The 18,309-nt window shown below is 51.4% G+C and overlaps 1 protein-coding gene across 6 annotated transcripts in view; it reads right to left on the bottom strand.

The window, feature by feature from the left end:
• The window catches only part of KDM2B (lysine demethylase 2B), a 126,554-nt gene that overhangs the window by 2,274 nt on the left and 105,971 nt on the right, over positions 1–18,309 (bottom strand). For 5 of the 6 annotated variants that reach the window (XM_030335724.1, XM_030335727.1, XM_030335722.1 and 2 more), the window contains 10 exons: positions 17,258–17,482; positions 11,672–11,815; positions 10,187–10,273; positions 9,755–10,024; positions 9,437–9,550; positions 8,735–8,773; positions 7,937–8,616; positions 7,065–7,228; positions 6,818–6,979; positions 5,927–6,145 (listed from right to left, as the gene is read on the bottom strand). In XM_030335724.1, coding sequence (XP_030191584.1) covers positions 5,927–6,145; positions 6,818–6,979; positions 7,065–7,228; positions 7,937–8,616; positions 8,735–8,773; positions 9,437–9,550; positions 9,755–10,024; positions 10,187–10,273; positions 11,672–11,815; positions 17,258–17,482 — 2,104 coding nt within the window. The remainder of the gene's footprint in view (positions 1–5,926; positions 6,146–6,817; positions 6,980–7,064; positions 7,229–7,936; positions 8,617–8,734; positions 8,774–9,436; positions 9,551–9,754; positions 10,025–10,186; positions 10,274–11,671; positions 11,816–17,257; positions 17,483–18,309) is intronic. The other variant, XM_030335723.1, reaches the window with a different exon arrangement.

An 18,309-nucleotide genomic window follows, 5' to 3' on the forward strand; every position in this document is an offset into this window, starting at 1 on the left:
CAGTTGCATTTTTATACACTAGCAATGAACAATCTGAAAGAAAATGAGCAATTCCATTTACAATAGCATCAAACAGAGTAAAACAGAGTAAAATACTTACGAATAAAGGTAACCAAGGAAGTGAAAGACTTGTACACTGAATACTTAAGAACACTGCTATAAGAAATTAAAGATATAAATGGAGAGATTTCCCTGGCTCATGGGAACACTTAATATTGTTAAAATGGCCACACAACTCAAAGCAATCTACAGATTCAATGAAGTTGCTATAAAATACCAACAGTGTTTTCTACAAAAATAGAAAAATCATCCTAAAATTAATGCAGAAGTATAAGAGATCCTGAATTGCCAAAGTAGTCTTGAACACAAAATTGGAGGACTCACACTTCTGGATTTCAAAACTTGCTACAAAGCCACAGAATAGTGTTAATGCATTAAGGACGACATACAGACTAACCAACAGACTATAACTGACAGCCTAGAATTTAAACCCTTGAATGTTCAAATGATTTTTGACAAGGTGCTACAACCACTTAGAGGGAAAAAGACAAAATTTTCCAACAAATGCTGCTGGGAAAATTAGATATCCATATGCAAACAAATGAAGCTGAACCTTCTACCTCACACCATATACAAATTTAACTCAAAATTCTTTAGACCTAAATATAGGGGCTGAAACTACCAAACTCTTAGAAGGAAATAGGAAAATCTTGGAATTTGTCAATGGTTTCTTAAAGATGACACCAAAAGCACAAAGTTAAAAACATTTGTGCAAAGGATATTATCAAGATGGTGAAAAGACACGCAGAATAGGTGAAAATATTTGCAAATCATGGATCCTGGCAAGGGATTACTACTACCCAGAATATATGAAGAACTCCTACAATTCAACAACAAAAAAATCCACAAACAACCTGATTAAAAAACAGGAAAAGGACATGAATAGACATTTCCCAAAGATGATACACCATCAACAAAAAGATGCTCAACACCACTAATCACGAGGAAAATGCTAACTCCCCAAGACAAAACTACGTTGAGGGGCACCTGGCTGGCTCAGTTGGTAGAGCATGTGACTGTTGATCTTGGGGTTGTGAGTTTGAGCCCAATGTTGGGTGTAGAGATTACTTTAAAAAAAAAAAAGTATTTTAAAACTGCATTGAGATATCACTTCATACCACTAGAATGGCTATAAAAAATAAAGTTTAGCAAAGATGTGGAGAAAAATGAGACCTTTGTGTCCTATTACATTAGGAATGTAAAACTGTGCAGCTGCTACAGCAAACAATATGGTGGTTCCTCAAAAAATTAAACCTAGAATTACCATGTGATTCTGCTAGGCCATGTCTGGGTATATACCAAAAAGAACTGCAAGCAGGGACTCGAACAAATATTTGTACATCCGTGTTCCCAGCAGCATTATTCATAACAGCCAAAAGGTGGAAGCCACCCAACTGTCCAGATGGACAAATAAATAAAACTGAGTCTATACGTACAATGGAATACTATTCAACTTTAAAAAGGCAGGAAATTCTGACACCTGATATAACACGGATGAACCTTGAGGACATTATGCTAATTAAAACAAGCCAGTCACACACACAAAAACACTGTTATATAATTCCACTTACATAAGGTCCCTAAAAAAGTCAAGTTCACAGAGACGGCATGGAGATTGTCAGGGGCTGGGGGAAAGAGGAATGGGGAGTTAGTTTGTGGATATAGAGTTTCTGATGGGGTGAAGAGAAATTTCTGGAGAGGGGTGGGGGGGCAGTTTGCACACAACGTAAATGAACTTATATGCTAGTGAACTGTATACTTAAACAGTAAATTTTATGTATCTTACCATAATTTTTTTAATTCTGTAAGTTGGAGAAGAGATAACATAGATTTGAGAAAGCTTAACCTAAATAGGCTGAAGGGAAAGCAGAGAAGCAGATTCATTCTGTAAAACACCCCCAAAGGTCCAGGTAGGAGAAAGAACAGGTACACTTGAGGGGCACCTGGGTGGCTCAGTCGGCTGGGCGGCTGACTTCAGCTCAGGTCACAATCTCGCAGTCTGTGGGTTCGAGCCCCATGTCGGGCTCTGTGCTGGCAGCTCGGAGCCTGGAGCCTGCTTCGGATTCTGTGTCTCCCTCTCTCTCTGCCCCTCCCCAGCTCATGCTCTGTCTCTGTCTCTCAAAAATACATAAAATGTAAAGCAAGCAAGCAAACAAACAGACAAAAAAAACAGGCACACTGGAAGTGGAGCTAATGAATGGGCTAGATTGGTGGCTGTTTGATTCCCTCCCTAGATGTTGATATAAGAGAGAGAAAGTCTCTGGTCTGAGCACCAGGCTGGGGCACCCATTCAAAATCAGGGTCTAGGGGGGAAACTTACCTGCTGTTGACATCCCCAGCTTCCTTCCCCTGCCAGGCCCCAGGACACTGGGCAGTCTGGCTTGCACCCTCCAGTTGGGAGGTCAAGGAGAATCCTTTTGGCAACCCTGACCAGCTCAAGAGAAACCTCTCAAAGATCTCATGTCTTGGTTTCCCCAAAGAAACCACCTATACTGACCACACAGTGACTGACTGCTCCAACGTGTGTCGCCAGCCTCTGATCACCTTAGTGTGGACAACCCCGTGTTGACACTAAATCCAAGGAAGATCTCTTATGAGGGCCACTGACTATGTTTGAAGGAAACCATGTAAGCCTGGAGAAGAAAATAAAGCTGTCAATATCCTCAGGCTACTCTACCGAGGTTCAGAGAAGGGGAGCACGTGGCTGGCCTAGTCGGTGGGGGTTGTGAGTTTGACCCCCGCATTGGGTGTAGAGAGTACTTAAAAATAAAGTCTTAAAAAAAAAAAAAAGCTCAGATAACAGAAAGGGGAGAGGATAGTAGGATGGTGGTGGTGGCGGCGGGGGGGGGAGTTCAGAGAGTAAGATACAGCTGTAATATTAAAAAATATCAGTTGAGGGGTGGCTCAGTCAGTTAAGTATCTGACTTCAGCTCAGGTCATGATCTCGCAGTTCTTGAGTTCGAGCCCTGCATAAGGCTCTGTGCTGACAGCTCGGAGCCTGGAACCTGCTCTAGATTCTGTGTCTCCCTCTCTGCCCCACCGCTGCTTGTGTGCGGTCTCTAAAAAATACACATTAAAAAAACTTTTGGGGCGCCTGGGTGGCGCAGTCGGTTAAGCGTCCGACTTCAGCCAGGTCACGATCTCGCGGTCCGTGAGTTCGAGCCCCGCATCAGGCTCTGGGCTGATGGCTCGGAGCCTGGAGCCTGTTTCCGATTCTGTGTCTCCCTCTCTCTCTGCCCCTCCCCCGTTCATGCTCTGTCTCTCTCTGTCCCAAAAATAAATAAAAACGTTGAAAAAAAATTAAAAAAAAAAAAAAACTTTTTAAAATTATCAGTTGAACCATATGAAACTGCCCATGTTTTCACTGTGTTTGACCTACATAAACAACAGTAAAAAACTCGGTATATGAATTGTGTGATAAAGTAGAAACTCTCAGAAAAATGAGAAGACTTACAGGTGGAAAACAGAAAAGGAAATTGAGAAATAATTCAATGAAGTTTCCTAGAACTGAAGGACATTTGTTTCTAGGTTGAAAAATCGAAAGGGCTCATGAGTGTGGTGGATGAAAACAGATTCAAAGCAAGACTCAACAATTACAGAAAACTAGAAACAAACAAACTTTTGATTAGAGAAAATATTCACTGAAGGGAGAAGAATCAAATGGTTTTGGATTTGGACTCTGAATGCAGAGAAGGAAGCGCCCACTTTCTGAAACATCACAGTTGCCAGATCCAGCTATCAGTTCAATGTGAGGGATAATAAAAACCATTTTCGGACGTACCAAGTCTAGATGTCCTCCGCGAAATCAGAGAGACAAGAAGAAACATGGGGTCAAGGAAAATAGGGACCCTACACAAGACAGAGACCAAGAAAATTTCTAGGCTGGCAGCTGGGCAGCAGGTAGAAGTCTAGGAGGAGAAAACAGACAGGAAGGGAGTCCAGGAGAAAGGGCTCCCGCCAAACACTGGTCAGGGCCCGGGGTGCCTGGGGGGCTCAGCCAGTTAAGTGACTTTGGCTCTGGTCATGATCTCGAGGTTCCTGAGTTCGAGCCCCACGAGTCAGCACAGAACCAGCTTTGGGTCCTCTACCTTTCTCTCCCTACCCCTCCCCTGCCCGCACGCTCTCTCAAAAATAGACATTAAAAAACAAAAACCAAAAACCCACAACTGGCTGGGGCCACAGAGAGGAGTTTGTGTGTGAGGGAAGAACGGTATTCAGGTCTGTTGTAGGGTCTGCTTAGAGACTAAGCAAACAAAAAAAGATGCAATTATTAACTCTAGGAAAAAGAAAATTTATACAAGGGAAATGTACTCATAATGCACTATTTAGTTCAACAGTGGACGATACTTATGCGGCCACAGAAAGAGACTTAACCACGAATCGAAAGATAAGGGGAGAGACGATGTAAGAGCAGCAATCCTGTGTTCTACACAGCAAGCCAGTAAGTACAGAATGCCTGAATGGAAAAAAAAATCAAGGTGTGCAAGTACAGAGACAGACACTGGGAGAAAGAATTTAAGGTGGTTGCCTGGCCGGGCGGGGGGGGTGGGGGGGGGTGGTGAGCACCCAAATAAGTAATCTAGAGGAACACGCAGCCTAATAATGAAAGCTAGACAACTGTGACTTGACTTTGTCTCTAGACCATATGCTTCACGTTCATAGGTCCTGAAACAGGTCAACTGTCCTCTTTGTTGTGCCAGACTTTTTACCATTAACTAGTTATCCTGATGGCAAGGGAAAACTTTTTAAAAAGCAATGAACCTAAAAGAGACTGGGTCTCAAGGTTTGCCTTCCCGTCCGGCATGGCTCTGAACAGGAACTCGAGACACCTCTATGTACTGAGGCCAAGGGGTGAGCTTCGTGGAAAAACACAGAAGCGCGTTTGCACGCGACAGCACTGCAGGGGAATCTCCGCTCCACACGCAGGGCAACCGACAGTAAACAGAGTCGCCGTAACACCAAGGCGCACGCACCCAGGCCCTCGTCCGCAGGACAGCCGCGGCATCCGTGTAAGACCTCGAGTGGAGCCTGGAGTCGGGATGGTCAGCCCTGCCTGGCTCTCTCCTCTCTGCCAACACGGGGGCGGGACGGCCCTTGCCGCGACTCCCCGAGGAGGAGCAGGGATGGCTTCCTCGGTACAGAATTCTCTCGTACCACCAACTTCCCCATTCCTCCTCAAATGTGGCACAGCTGACAGGAAGCTGTTGAGCTACTAAGCGTGAGGTGAAGGTGGCCTTTATTAGTTGCTAATTTCTGGAGAAAAAGGCATTTTTTGAGGGTTTGTGTAAATCTTACATCCACCGCCTGACCCATTACTGTCAGTCACCCCCAGGGCCTTAAAACCCGACTCCGGCCCCACGGGCGAGTAGAGGGAGCGCGGGCTCTGCAGACACAGGACCGCAGCGACACCAGCTGTACGGCTTCCTTCTCTCCGACGGGCCCCTTGCTAGCAGGGTCACATAAGCGAGGACAACCCCAGCAGACGCTGAGCTACCTCAGGGATCAAAGCCTGCCTGGCCTCACAGCCCGCGGCTCCCCTGCTCTCCTCTCTGCTGCGGGAGCCGGCTTGTGTGCACCACCGGGGAGCAGTTCCTCCAGCCCGTATTGTGGGTCAGGAACCACTGGCGCGTGCTCTCGCTGCCACCAGCACTAATCTTTTGGCAGCACTCATTACCAATCCAGTGATAACTCCTGTGCTCAAGGCTTCTCCACCAGCCCAGGCTGTCTGTCTTGTTTTCAGGTACATCCCGGCCCTGACCCTGTGACCCTGTAACAGCAGGCACACAGCGGATTTCCCCGCAAAGGTGAAATTTCCAGCCTGTCCCCCAGGGTCCCAGGCAGAGCCTGCTGGGTGCCTCTGACTGACCTGATAGGTTGATTTCGGTTAAGGAGTCTCGGGTGGTGGTGCCCACAGCGGTGAGCAGGTTGATGGACTGGTCGGTAACGTGGTTACAGTAACTGAGGTGGAGCTTGGACAGCAGGGGCATGTGGCGTATGATGAGCCGCAGGGAGGCATCTGTGATGTCCAGGCCTGCTAGACGCAGTTCCACAATGTTCCGGAGCTTGCTCCGATTGTCCATCTGACCTGAGGGGCAGGAAGGAGAGAGGCAGCATGTCAACCTGACCGGGGAGATGTGGTCACAATGACCTAACACTCTAGAGGGCCTACTGGCCACATGTCACACTTCAGTTTCACTTAGCCATTGTTTCCCCAAACTGGTTCCCACGTTTAAAAATATAAGGGTTCCACATCAACTCTCCCACTTCTGGATTCCTGAAAAATCAGAACGTCTAGAAACACAGCCCACATTCTACCTGGCAGTCCTCAGCCAACTAGAGCAGAGACTGCACAGCATCTCTGATCACCAGGGTTTCCTCATTTGAGCTACAGGCAGGGAGCAATGACCCTCACAACCCAAGCCAGGAAGGTTCCATCTTGTGAGCTCATCTCCAACTACACTGACCCCCGTGCTCACGGAAGCTTGAAGCCAACGAAGGACAAATTAACAGAGAAGTAATCAGACGCATGCAAAGCCCCCACAGTGAAGTCCTGGGTGTGCAAAGAAGCCTCTGCTCTCAGTGGTCCCTTCTCTGCCTGAAGCTGAGTGAGAACATAACAGCATCCTCCGGAAAGGGCTGGGACCAGAGAAGGCTTGAGAACCCGTGCACCGGGTGGGGCCTGTAGTGAAAACCAGATCCGACGGCAGAGCCTGGTCAGACTGCCTCCGCGTCGACCCCCTTGGGCCCGGCCACTCACCTGGCCTGTTATCTGTGGGCGGGGACAGGAGATCCCGCATCTGGGCATCCTTTAGTCCTTCCACCCACTGGACATCCAAGGTCCGGAGCAAAGGACAGCTGGAGCTACAGAGAGCTGAGACGGCGATCCACGAGCAGCCCGACAGCACCAAGTCTCGGAGCCCTGGGGGACAGGGGAGGGCTGGCAGGTCAGGCGATGCACCCAGCCCCCACCACTGCACCTCCAGGGTCCCTGGCCCAGTGCTCACCAGGCAACCGGTTGATGAGCCAGCTCAGCTGTTTCTTGGAGATATTGGTCCAGCTGAGGTCCAGGGAGACAGGCTGCCGCCGGATGATGCCACTCAGCATCAGGGGCGTGATGGACTTGCAGTGGTTCAGATCGATGCGGGTCCATAACCGCTTATCGCAGCACCTGGGGGCCAGGTCCAGCAGAGGGGGTGTCATCAGACTTGAAGCTGGCCCCCTGCACTGCCGTGGCAGCTCACCCCACTGCCACGTTCGGAGGAGGGGGGAGCTCCTTAACTCCGCCCTTTGGATCCTTCTCCGTTTCACTCCTGTCCTGCCCACACCTGGGCACCTTTGCTCTGATGGCCCCAGGCCCCCATGGAAGGTGCCAGTACCTGCTCTTCATTAAGTATTTACTGGGGCCTCCACCACACCCCCCACACACCACTTCTCACAAGAACGCTCCAGGCAGACACCGTATTCATGCCCTTTTACAGATAAAGGTAAGTCACCTGGCAAAGGCCAGAGAGCTAGGAAACATCGAAGCTGAAATTAAGATCAGTAACTGGAACACTTGCTTTTAACCTGGACTACCTCTTTAAGGACAAGGACTCCACCTGGTCCCCAGTTCATCTTCCAAGGGCCGAATCAAGCAATCAAATAGGGTTCACCTCTTCTGACAAGGCCAGCGTGACCAGATTGCTGTAGCCACCTGGAACTCTTTGAGAAGAATAATTAAGCTGGACTGAGCTTAGAAGGAAGGAAAGACGACCATGAGTGACTTGTGGAGACACATACCACGCATGTGCCATTCCTGGTCTAGTCTAAGCCTTAGCCTGGAGCCCAACACGGCGCCGGTCCCTGGCCGCCTCCCCGTCCAAGCTCGGCCCCTCACCAGCGGTTCCAGGTCCTGCAGACCCGCATGCAGACACACAAGTCTTGGTGGCTGAGGTAGCTGAAGACGGCCATCCACACCTCCCTGTGCATGACGTGGGCCGCCCCATCATCCAGGGGCAGTGAGTCAGGCGGGGGGCTGATGGGGGGCGGCCGGATCACATGTCGCTCCATCTGGATGCACTTGGGCGGGGACACGGAGGGAGGGGGCCGGGAGATGACACGGGGTGGGCTCCGCAGGCCGGGCCCCAGCTGGTGCCGCAACTCCCGGGGGGGGCCGGTGAGCCCCTTGCTGAAACGGTGGGGGCGCTCGCAGAGGCCCAGGGGCCGCTTGGGCTCCTCGCTCTCGCTCTCGGGCTCTGACTTGATGGGCTGGTGGTTCTCGTTGGCCAGGCTGTTCTCGGTCTTCTGGATCTCTTGGTTCAGCTCCTTGCTCAGCTCCTTGCTCAGCTCCTTGGTGGGAAGCCGCCTTTTCCGGCGCATCTTCACCTTCTTCTTCTCCTCAGGGCCCTCTGCCCCCTCGGTGCTGGGCCCGGCGGTAGGGGAGCTTGAACGGGAGTGGTCGCTTTCCCGGGCGGTGGGGGGCGCCTCGGGCAGGTCATCCTCTGGCTCCTGCTTGAAGCGCCGGAGAGGCTTGTTGGCAAGGGCCATCCGGTCCTCGGCGTTCTTCCAGGACCGCCGCTGAGGGAGGAGGGGGGAGCGAGGGCAGCTCAGCCCCTCGACTCGGGGCTGCCTCCCCACCCTCCCACAGGGACCCAATGACCCAGGAGCAGGCGTGGGGGGGGGGGGGAGACGGTACCTTTTTCCTGAAAAGCTTATCTTCTTTGCCAGGTTTTAGCTGTCACAGGAAAGAAAGCATGCAGAGCTTGCTCCCAGGGTTCGTGGGATTCGGTCCCCTCTACACTCTGCCCCACCACAAGTCCACAGTCTCTGGAGTAGGGGCTGGAGGGCCACCTTTCCCACAAATCCCATCTCCTCCACTGAGGCTGAAACACGGTGGTCCCTGCCTGCTGCTTTTAGACGTTGGAAGGGGAGAAGTGTGGTCCAACTCTTCCCACCCAACTGACCTCCCACCCTCGGCCAGACCCTGAGGTGTGCACTCGCCCACTGAGGTTGGACTTGGCTCTGGGAGCCGGTCCTGGAGGCGGGGCCTGCAGGGTTCCCAGCGGAGCCTTAATGGCTGGAGCTGGGAAACGACAACCAGGCGCCACCTCGTGGCCGAAGCGGGAAGAGCCGCTGGGCGAAGCGGGGCTGCCAGGATCCTCCGAGGTTTCCAGATCCACAGGGCTTCCCCGCGGCAGCTTCAGCTTCTCAGGCCCCACGCCAGAACCACCAGCCAGTGATCCGGGACTGGGGCCCGGGAAGCTGCGGCGCACAGATGCCTCGGAGCGGCTGCGGCAATGGGCTGGAAGACCGCAGGGGCGGGGAGGGGGGGGGGCGGGGGCGGCCCGGGGCTCGCAAGTCCCCAGGGCCTCAGGAGGGCGGGGCGACGTGGGAGCACCTGCTGCTGGAAGTAAGTGAGACTGGATCTCCACCAGGGGTTGAGGCTGCTGCCTAGAGGGGGCCTCGGCGAGAGGTGAGAGGAGGAACCGGGGGACGTTTGAAGCGTCGAGGCCTAAAGGGGTGGGAAGAGGAGTGACTCGCTGGTTTTCCCCTCCTTTCTTTTGGGCCGGGCTCTCGGGACTTATGTGACCTGCTCAGGGCAGCCAGAGGCCAGGACCCCGAGTTCTCCCCGCTGCCCGTCCCCGCCCCCGCCTGTGCGCCCTGCACCCGGGACCGGCCAGGCCACCCCTCGCTGCCCGCTCCTCCCGCTCCGTACTCGCTTGCGTCCACTCAGCTCTTGGGGCTTCTCGTATTTCCGCTTCCTCCTCAGGTGCACGTCGTCTGACTTTCGGCGCAGGATGCCATCCGGGGGCACCTTCTTGGGGTGCTCATCTGACCTGCGCCGAGGCGCCTCCTCGCACTCACTCCTCCGCTTGGCAGGCTCCTGCCCTTCCTTGTTGTCCCGGTTCATCTTCTGCTCCTTGAGCAGGGAGCCGGGCAGGTTGGAGGCATACTTAAAGCCAGGGCCACGCTTTTGCTTGTAGGCCAAAAAGAGAGAAGGAACAAACAAACTGTATATCTTTGGACTTGCCCCCCTCCAGGAACCCGCGGCACCCCGCTGGCCCACAGCGCACCGACAGGCGCATCTGACAAGGCCAAGGTCTGCCCCTCCCGGGCTGACCCCTGGGACTTGGAGCCCGGCACTCACTTTCCCGGTCTTGCCGGCGTGGTTACACTTTGGACACTCCCAGCAGTTTGGAAGCTCATCGTTGACCACGCCCTCTGACTCCTTAATCTGCGAAGGGCACACGCCAGTCAGCAAGCAGGGAGGGGGCAGAAGATGCCACACCTGCCAGGAACACCAACAGCCCCCTCCCAGATGTCACTTCTATCCCATCCTTGACCACGACAAAACAAAGGTGGTTAAGACAGCTGGCTCTGGATCCAGGCCAGGGGTCAAATCCTAACTTTGCCTCTTACTAGCTCAGTGATCCCGGGCAAATCACTCCATCTCTGTGGGCCAGCGCCCTCCATCATGGAATGGAATGTACCTGTCTCACCACTGTTCTGCAACAATTCAGTAAGATAACCTAGGGAAAGCAATGGGCCCAGGGCCTGTTCATTTAGTAGCACTGGGTGCTAGGTGTGAGCAACACAGAGGTGCTGTCCCTGCCCTTGAGGAGCTTCTGATCTGGGACACAGAAGTAACCAGGCAACTAAAACATCAAGTCTGACTTCCAAAGCCAGGGAACAATCACAGTGCCCCCTTCAGACTGTGAGGTGTGTGCAGGAGGATGAGCCTTGCAACAAGCCCCCACTACTGCCACCGAAGAAAAGAGACATTTCAGAGCTGAGGCAGTATTCGGGGCAAGCCCACCTCAATCTTTCTAAAACACACACATAGGGGCACCTAAGCGGCTCAGTCAGTTAAGCGTCCGACTTTTAATTTCGGCTCAGGTCATGATCTCCTGGTTGTGAGATTGAGCCCCACGTCCAGCTCTGTGCGGAGCGGGAAGCTTGCTTGGGATTCTCCCTCTCTCTCTCCCCTCCCCCCTTGCTCACATTCTCTCTTTCTCAAAATAAATAAACAAACATTAAAAAACACACACACACAGATACATTGAGGCTGACACCTGGGCTGAGAGGGCTGACAACATTCTCTGGGGACAAGCCCAGAGCAGTCTCCTCCTTGCAGAGGTAGAACCTGTTGCCTGAGACAGGCAGGCACAGCACAGTGGTCCCCACAAGAAGGCAGCCCTGCCCTGGGCACACCAAGGGAGCAGGTTCTCGGCACAAAGGGACACTGGTGCAACCACCTGTCATCACAGGGTCCGCCCACCCAGGCCCAGGCTTCGTTCTCCCAGAAGCCTGGAGCCAGGATTCCAGCGAGCAGCACAACCACCAGTCTCTCCCTCTGGTCTCAGTGCAAGACTCTGGGAACTCTCTCTGGTTTTGTCTTATTGGGGGGTGGGGGGTGGGGGGAGGTATGTGTTCATTCCCTCAAAGCCACAGGTGGGAGGTCTGAGCTACTGCAGACCCTTCTTGCCCTCGGCTTGTTATCTGACACTCAGAACCCCCCCAGACTCAGAGGTCCTCTGGGGAAGGAAGCTCACTGTCCCCCAGCATCAGCACCACCAGAGGTGCTCAATGGGGGTGCCGAGCAGCACAGCCAGACCCCCCCGGGACCGCTCACCTTAAGGCATCCGGGGTGGATGATTTCGTTGCAGATAGAGCACTCCATTAGCATGAGGTTAAACTTTCCTTCTTCCTCTTCCACTGTGTCTTCTTTCCCTGCCTCGCCACACACCAGGCACACGGCGGTGTGGGGCAGCACTGGCTGAAGAGCCGGAGAGAGCACAGCGAAGTCAGCAGGGGCCAGAACCGTGGGGAGCAGGTCCAAGGCCAGGAGGCAGCAGAGAACTGGCTCAGCCACTGCCTGTCATTCATTCGTTGATTCGTTCGTTCGTTCAAATACTCATCAGGCTACTATCTCTTTGTGCCAGATACTAAATGCTGGGAATGGCACTGGACAAGACAAATAAATATCTCTGCCATTCCGAGCTTACATTTTCATGGAGGGGGGCAGACAAATGAAAACCAACAGGATATGCTATGACAAGGGACACGGAGAAACATACAGCAAGGAGGGCCAGGTGAGGGGTGGAAGGGGCTCATTCGGAACATGGAGGTCAGGGACAGCGTCCCATGCGAGTCAAGACCCGAAGGAGGAGGTGGGGTGTGAACTGAGCCCAAGCCTGTGGGGGACTGAGGCTGTGCACCACCGGCGGCCATCAAAGCACGTCCAAGGACTCCAGGGTCCCCACAACCTTTACAGGGAGGTCCGCAGGGTCAAAACTATCTTCAGGGTAACACTAAGATGCTATCTGCCTTTTTCAACTATGCTGACATTTGCACTGGTAAGGGACATTGCCGGTCCTCGTCGGGGCAGTACTGAGTTTGTCCCTGCCACACGCTTATTACAAACACCACCGGCTTCACTGAAGAAGGTCTTTGATGAAGCAGTAAAAAATTACTAATTTTATGAAATCTTTGACCCTTGAAAACATAACCTTTTAATATTCTGTACGACAAAATAGGAAGTGTGCATCAGGTGCCCCTGCTGCATACCAAAGGACGATGGTTATCTAAAGGAAAAGCACTCGTGACTAAGTTGTGACCTGACTTGGTCATTTTCTGCATAGAACATCATTCTACTTGACAGAGCAACTGAATTAAAAAAAAAAAAAAAAAAAGTATTGGCAAGTTTCTCAAGATGAAATGAGCCGGTCATGTCCAGAAAAACAAACTTACAGCATCCGTTGCAAATGATAAAATTCAAACTTTAAAAACAAAAATTAGAATTTTGGAAAACCTACACTAGCCACCATGAACTGGGCAGCTTCCTAATCACACTTAAAGACTCTTCAGAGGAGACTGGCGGCGTGTCAACAAATGTGTGGGGTTTTTTTTGTTTTTTTTTTTTTGTTTTTTTTTTTACATAGTATAACACTGTTTGCCCCTATTTGGAAAATCTGTATAACTCAGTGAGCCAGTTTTTCCAAATGACCCCACGTGTGATGTTGTAACATCATGCATGAGCAAATGAGCTTTTCCGGGGGCAAGGAAAGACTAATGAATTTTAATGTAACAGCATGACAAGTGCATTGATACAGTTTCAGATTCCACAATGCAACTAACCTTTAAGAAACTGCCACCTGTTGCGATCTGGTGGAGTACCAGAGATTTCCACCCCTACTGGGAAGACTGCTAAAATACTCCTCCCCTTTCCAACTAGGGATCTGTACCAGGCCACATTTTCCTCACATAGTTGCTCCAAAACAATGTATTGCGACAGGATGAAGACAGACATATATATGAAAATGCAAATCTTGTCTAATGAACCAAACATAAAAGAAAAGATTTACACAAACATAAAACAATGCCATCCTTCCTATTAATCACTTTTGTTTTGGAAAACGTAGCCAGTTCTCATAAAAATGTCATTTATGTTAACATGTAGTGGGTTTGTTCTTTTTATTTTTTATTTAAAGTTTTATTTATTTAAGTAATCTCTACACTCAACATGGGGCTCAAACTCATGACCATGGGATCGAGAGTAGCACACTCTTCCAACTGAGCCAGCCAGGTGCCCCAAGTTTGTTCTTTTTAAATGAATTCCAAGTATTTTTAAAACTTCTCCATTTTAATTTTGAATAATAATAAATAACCCACATAAATAAAGCTTTTGCGGTGGGGGGGGGGAGGGGGTCTCATAGTTTTTAAGAGGGTACAGAATTCCCAAAACCACAACGTTTGAGAACTGATGTGCTAAACCATAAACCCTTTGCAGACAGAGTCGAGCCACTTACACTCTCCCCCCTTTACACACCCACCCTCCCTGTACCTGGGATCCAGACGAAGCACACAGTCAATTTTTATCACACTGAATTAACAGAGCTTCAAAAAGGCGATATAGGCTCCACTACTAAGTGGAAAGTCTATAAAATGGCACAAACATTTGAGTTCAAATAAATAGAACACTGAAGGCAAAAGAGCCATCATTTGTTCAACAAATACTTAATAAACATCTGCTGAAGCCTGAAGCAAGCAACCAAAAGGGGAACAGTGATGAGGAAGGCAGCTGCTCCCCCGAGCTGTTTGGGAAGATGAAGACAGAACATGCTGAAATCCTAGGACGACATGGGAAAGTCATGTGCAAGTGCTATGGGAGCAGCAAGAGGCTGATTTCCGGAGGACTCCCAGGACAGAGAATGTGGGCTCCTGCAGGCGCAGAGAAGTGAGGAGCAGGAAAAGGAAAAGGGACCACCAACCCACGTGAAAGAGGACAGAGAAGCAAGAGCCAGACGCGCTCAGCCACTGGGAGCAGGCCAGGCCACCGGGGGCAGGGGAGTGTGGACAGCCCAAAGCTGGGGTGCTGGGTGAGGAGCACCTGGTGGCCAGAAGACGGTCTGTGATGGGATGGGTGAGGGTAGGGGACTGAGTCTGAAACTGGCAGGCAGAACCACAGGCAAAGCTACCGCAGAGACTGACAAGGGGAACCCAGGCCCGAGCCAGCAGGGAGATGGTGCTGGACGGTGCAAAGGGATGGAGCCTCACAGGGAGGAGAGAGACAGCAGCACATCAAGAAAGAAGAGCCTAGAAAGGGAGGAGAGGTGGCCTGCATGTGTCAGAGGCAGGTAAACCATGGCAGGAAGAGCCCCAGCAACGTGGAAAAGTTGGAAGAAGAGTAAAGAGGACCCTAATGGTCAGGCCAAGACGACACTTGCTATTAGTTCCGAAAGCCACATCAGGTTGGAGAGACACACACAAAATTGAGGTTTCCTTCAACCAACACTCACAGTGGCAGGCACCATGGCTGCGAAGCATAGGTAACATCAGAGACAGGTCCCATAACTGGCCCTGGGACACAGGGCAGGGACGGGGGAGGGCTGAAGAGGAAGAGACAGTGCTGGATCACTGCCAACATGCCGTGTTTAGGGGACACTATTCTCAAAATCGTAAATCCTGACAGCATGCGATGGGTCACATGGACCCTCACTCCAGAAAAATGTACCTAGAGGTAGGCACACAGACAAAAACCTGTATTTAATTTCAAGGGGACTCCTAACATTCCTGAAATCCACGGAAATGACCTGGGTAGAAGTAACAATTAAAAACACAAGTAACCCAACAAAAACTGCACAGCAAAAGGAAAAACAACCAACAGAGTGAAAAGGCAACCCACAAATGTATGTGATGATGAGTTAGTATCTAGGGCACATGAAGAACTCCAATTCAACAACAAAAACACAGACAATCCAATTTAAAAATGGCCAAAGGACTTAAACAAACATTTCTCCAAAGAAGCTACGGCCAACAAAATATGAAAAGATGCTCAACGTCACCAATCATCAGGGAAATGCAGATCAAAACCACCACGAAGTACCACCTCACTTCCATCCAGGCAACTGCTTATCAAAACAACAGTAAATCTCAAGTGCTGGCAAGGATGTGGAGAAAATGGAACCCTTGTACACCATTGGTGGGAATGTACGATGGAGCAGCCTCTATGGAAAACAGTATGGCGGTCCCTGAAACCAATAAAAGTAGAGCTACCGTATGATCCAGCAATCCTACTTCCAGGTATATACCCAAGGGAATTCAAAACAGGATCTCAGAAAGGTACTGGACACCCCCACGGTGCCCAAGAGCCAAGAGATGCAGAAGCAACTTAAATGTCTATCAACAGAGGAACAGATAAAGAAAACACAGCACATACAAATGATGGAATACTATTCAGTCTTTAAAAAGAAGGAAATCCTGGCGTGCCTGTCTGGCTCAGTTGGTAGAGTTGATGTCGGGGTTGTGAGTTCAAGCCTCACGTTGGGCACAGAATTTATGAAAGAAAGAAAAGAAAGGGAAGAAAGGGAAGAAAGGGAAGAAAGGGAAGAAAGGGAAGAAAGGGAAGAAAGGGAAGAAAGAAAGAAAGAAAGAAAGAAAGAAAGAAAGAAAGAAAGATCCTGACCCATGCCACTACGTAGATGAACCTTGAGAACATGATGTTCAGTGAAATGAGCCAGTCACCGAAGGAGAAATACCATTTATATGAGGGATCTAAAGCAGGCACACTTAGACAGTAGAAAGATGGTTGCCAGGGGCTGGGGGAGGGGAAATGGAGTTGTTGGATGGATATAGGGTTTCCATTTGGCAAGATGAAAAGGTTCTAGAGATCAGCTTGCACAACGAGTATGTAGGTATTATGACTATACTGGACACCTAAAAACGGTTAAGATGGTAAATTCTGTTCTGTGTTTTTGACCATAAGAAAGAAAACAAAAAATAAAAACAAAACACTAAACTAAAACAAAAACAAAAACGCAGGCAGTATGTGTGGAGGGAGAAGGGGAAGGAGTCCCTGGGCTCAGAGGGGCAGCAGCAGCCGGAGAGAAAGGTGCACCCAATGCCAGGCTGGGCCTTCAGAGCAGCTCTCCCAGGAATCCTGTCCCTCCTGCCGAGCCTGCTTTCCCACAGGAGCAGAGAGATCACCGTTCCCACAGGGAGGACCCCGAGGACCTGGGAGCAGCACCCTGCAGAAGGTGGGGTGTGTGCTGTAGGGATCCAGGGACAGACCCCCAGACCATGTTTTGCCAGGGTCTGTGCCACTGGCCCGCCCTGGAGCAAGGCTGGGGCGGGTGAGGCAGTGTGGAGGGGCCGGCCAGGCTCTGCAGCAGCCCGGCTCCTGGGCACCATAAATCAGCCGTCTTTATCTGGGGCAGTCCCCTCAGGCGGGGCACTGACCTTCCACCTGGACCTCTGACTTTGAAGGCAGGACAGGAAGGAAGGGAGGGCCCAGAACCGTCATGAACTGGACCATAAATGTTGGCAATGGGGTCACAGACAGGACAGGCTGACATCTTTAATGGCAGACACTTCAAAGTACTCGGTCATCTAGGGAAGGAAGCAGTTCTAAGGCCATCAGCCTGTGAAGAAAAAGGGGCCCAGCAAGGTAAGTCTGCCCCCAAGTCCTGCGATGTGGAATCTGAAACGGCACTGGTCAGAGCCCCCTTTCTTCCCACGAGGGAGCCCCTGCTAGGGGTTTCTGCAGCTGCAACATTCTCTTTTAAGGGAGAAAAGAGGCAGACCAACAAGCAGAAGAACAAGCCAGGAAGGTGGGGTCTGGATTCAGAGGAGGGCCAGGGCCACCACCTCTGCTCTGCTCTGGGCGTGTGGGGAGAGGCCCCCAGGGGCCTCCCCGCGTGGCCGCAGGCGCCGCACTCACCGCGATGCACTGCCGCATGATACAGCTCTGCTTCATCCGCCCGGGGCCCCCGAACTTCTTCATGTCCTTGCAGAAGTGACACTCTCCGCACTCGGTCCGCAGACAGGCCTCGCACTTGCGGCATCGCGTCCGGCGCCGGCGAGCTCCCGCCGTCGTCCGGTTGGCGGCCAACTTCACGGCGGAGGCCGGGCCCAGCTTCCCCTTGGGCCGACCTACCGCCCGGTTCTGCGGGAGAGCACACAGGGCCGGTGAGATGGGCCGCAGGGCCTCTGAGGCTGATGTGTTCAGGTCCCAACCCCAGGACCTCAGGCTCCGACCTTATTTAGAAACAGGGCCTGTACAGAGGCGATCCAATTAAAATAAGGTCATTAGGGTGGGCCCTAATCCAGTACAACTGGCATCCTTATGAAAGGGGAAGTCTGGACACAGGCACAGAGGGAACACATGTGGAGACACAGGAAGATGGCCATGTGACTGGAGTAATGGGTCTATAAGCCAAGGAAGTCTGTGGCCACCAAAGGCTCCACCAAAAGTTGGAATAGACAAGGCAGGATCCTCCCTTAGAGCCTTCAGAGCAAGCATGGTCCTGTTAACACCTTGATTTGAGACTTCTGGCCTTCAGAACTGTGAGAGAGTAAGTTTCTGTTAAGTGTCCCAGTTTTGGGTAGTTTATTATGGCAGCCCCTGAAAGTAAAAGGAGGACACCCTGCTTCTGAGAGCATGTCCTGGCTCAAGACCCTTCTGGGCTCCCACGCCTCGGCAGAGGCCCCTGCCCGCCTCAGGCCAGGTCCCACTACTTGTGCTTCCCGAGAGAGGCCGTACACGGCCGCACGGGAGGCCTCTGTCCCCTCTGCCAGGAACACAGACTCCCTTCCCCACTCCGCTTGGCTAATGCCTACTCTTCTGCAGGCCCCAGTTTACAACTGCTTTCTTCTGGCAGCCTCCCTGTCCTGTGTTCAGGGCGCCTTCCCCCATGAGGCAGACTCAGGAAAGCGGTTATCAAAAGTCTTGTCACCACTGTCCTTTTACAAGATGGCCTGGCACACCAGATG

The sequence above is a fragment of the Lynx canadensis genome, chromosome D3 (genome assembly GCF_007474595.2).
Source record: "Lynx canadensis isolate LIC74 chromosome D3, mLynCan4.pri.v2, whole genome shotgun sequence".
Classification (NCBI taxonomy): domain Eukaryota; kingdom Metazoa; phylum Chordata; class Mammalia; order Carnivora; family Felidae; genus Lynx; species Lynx canadensis.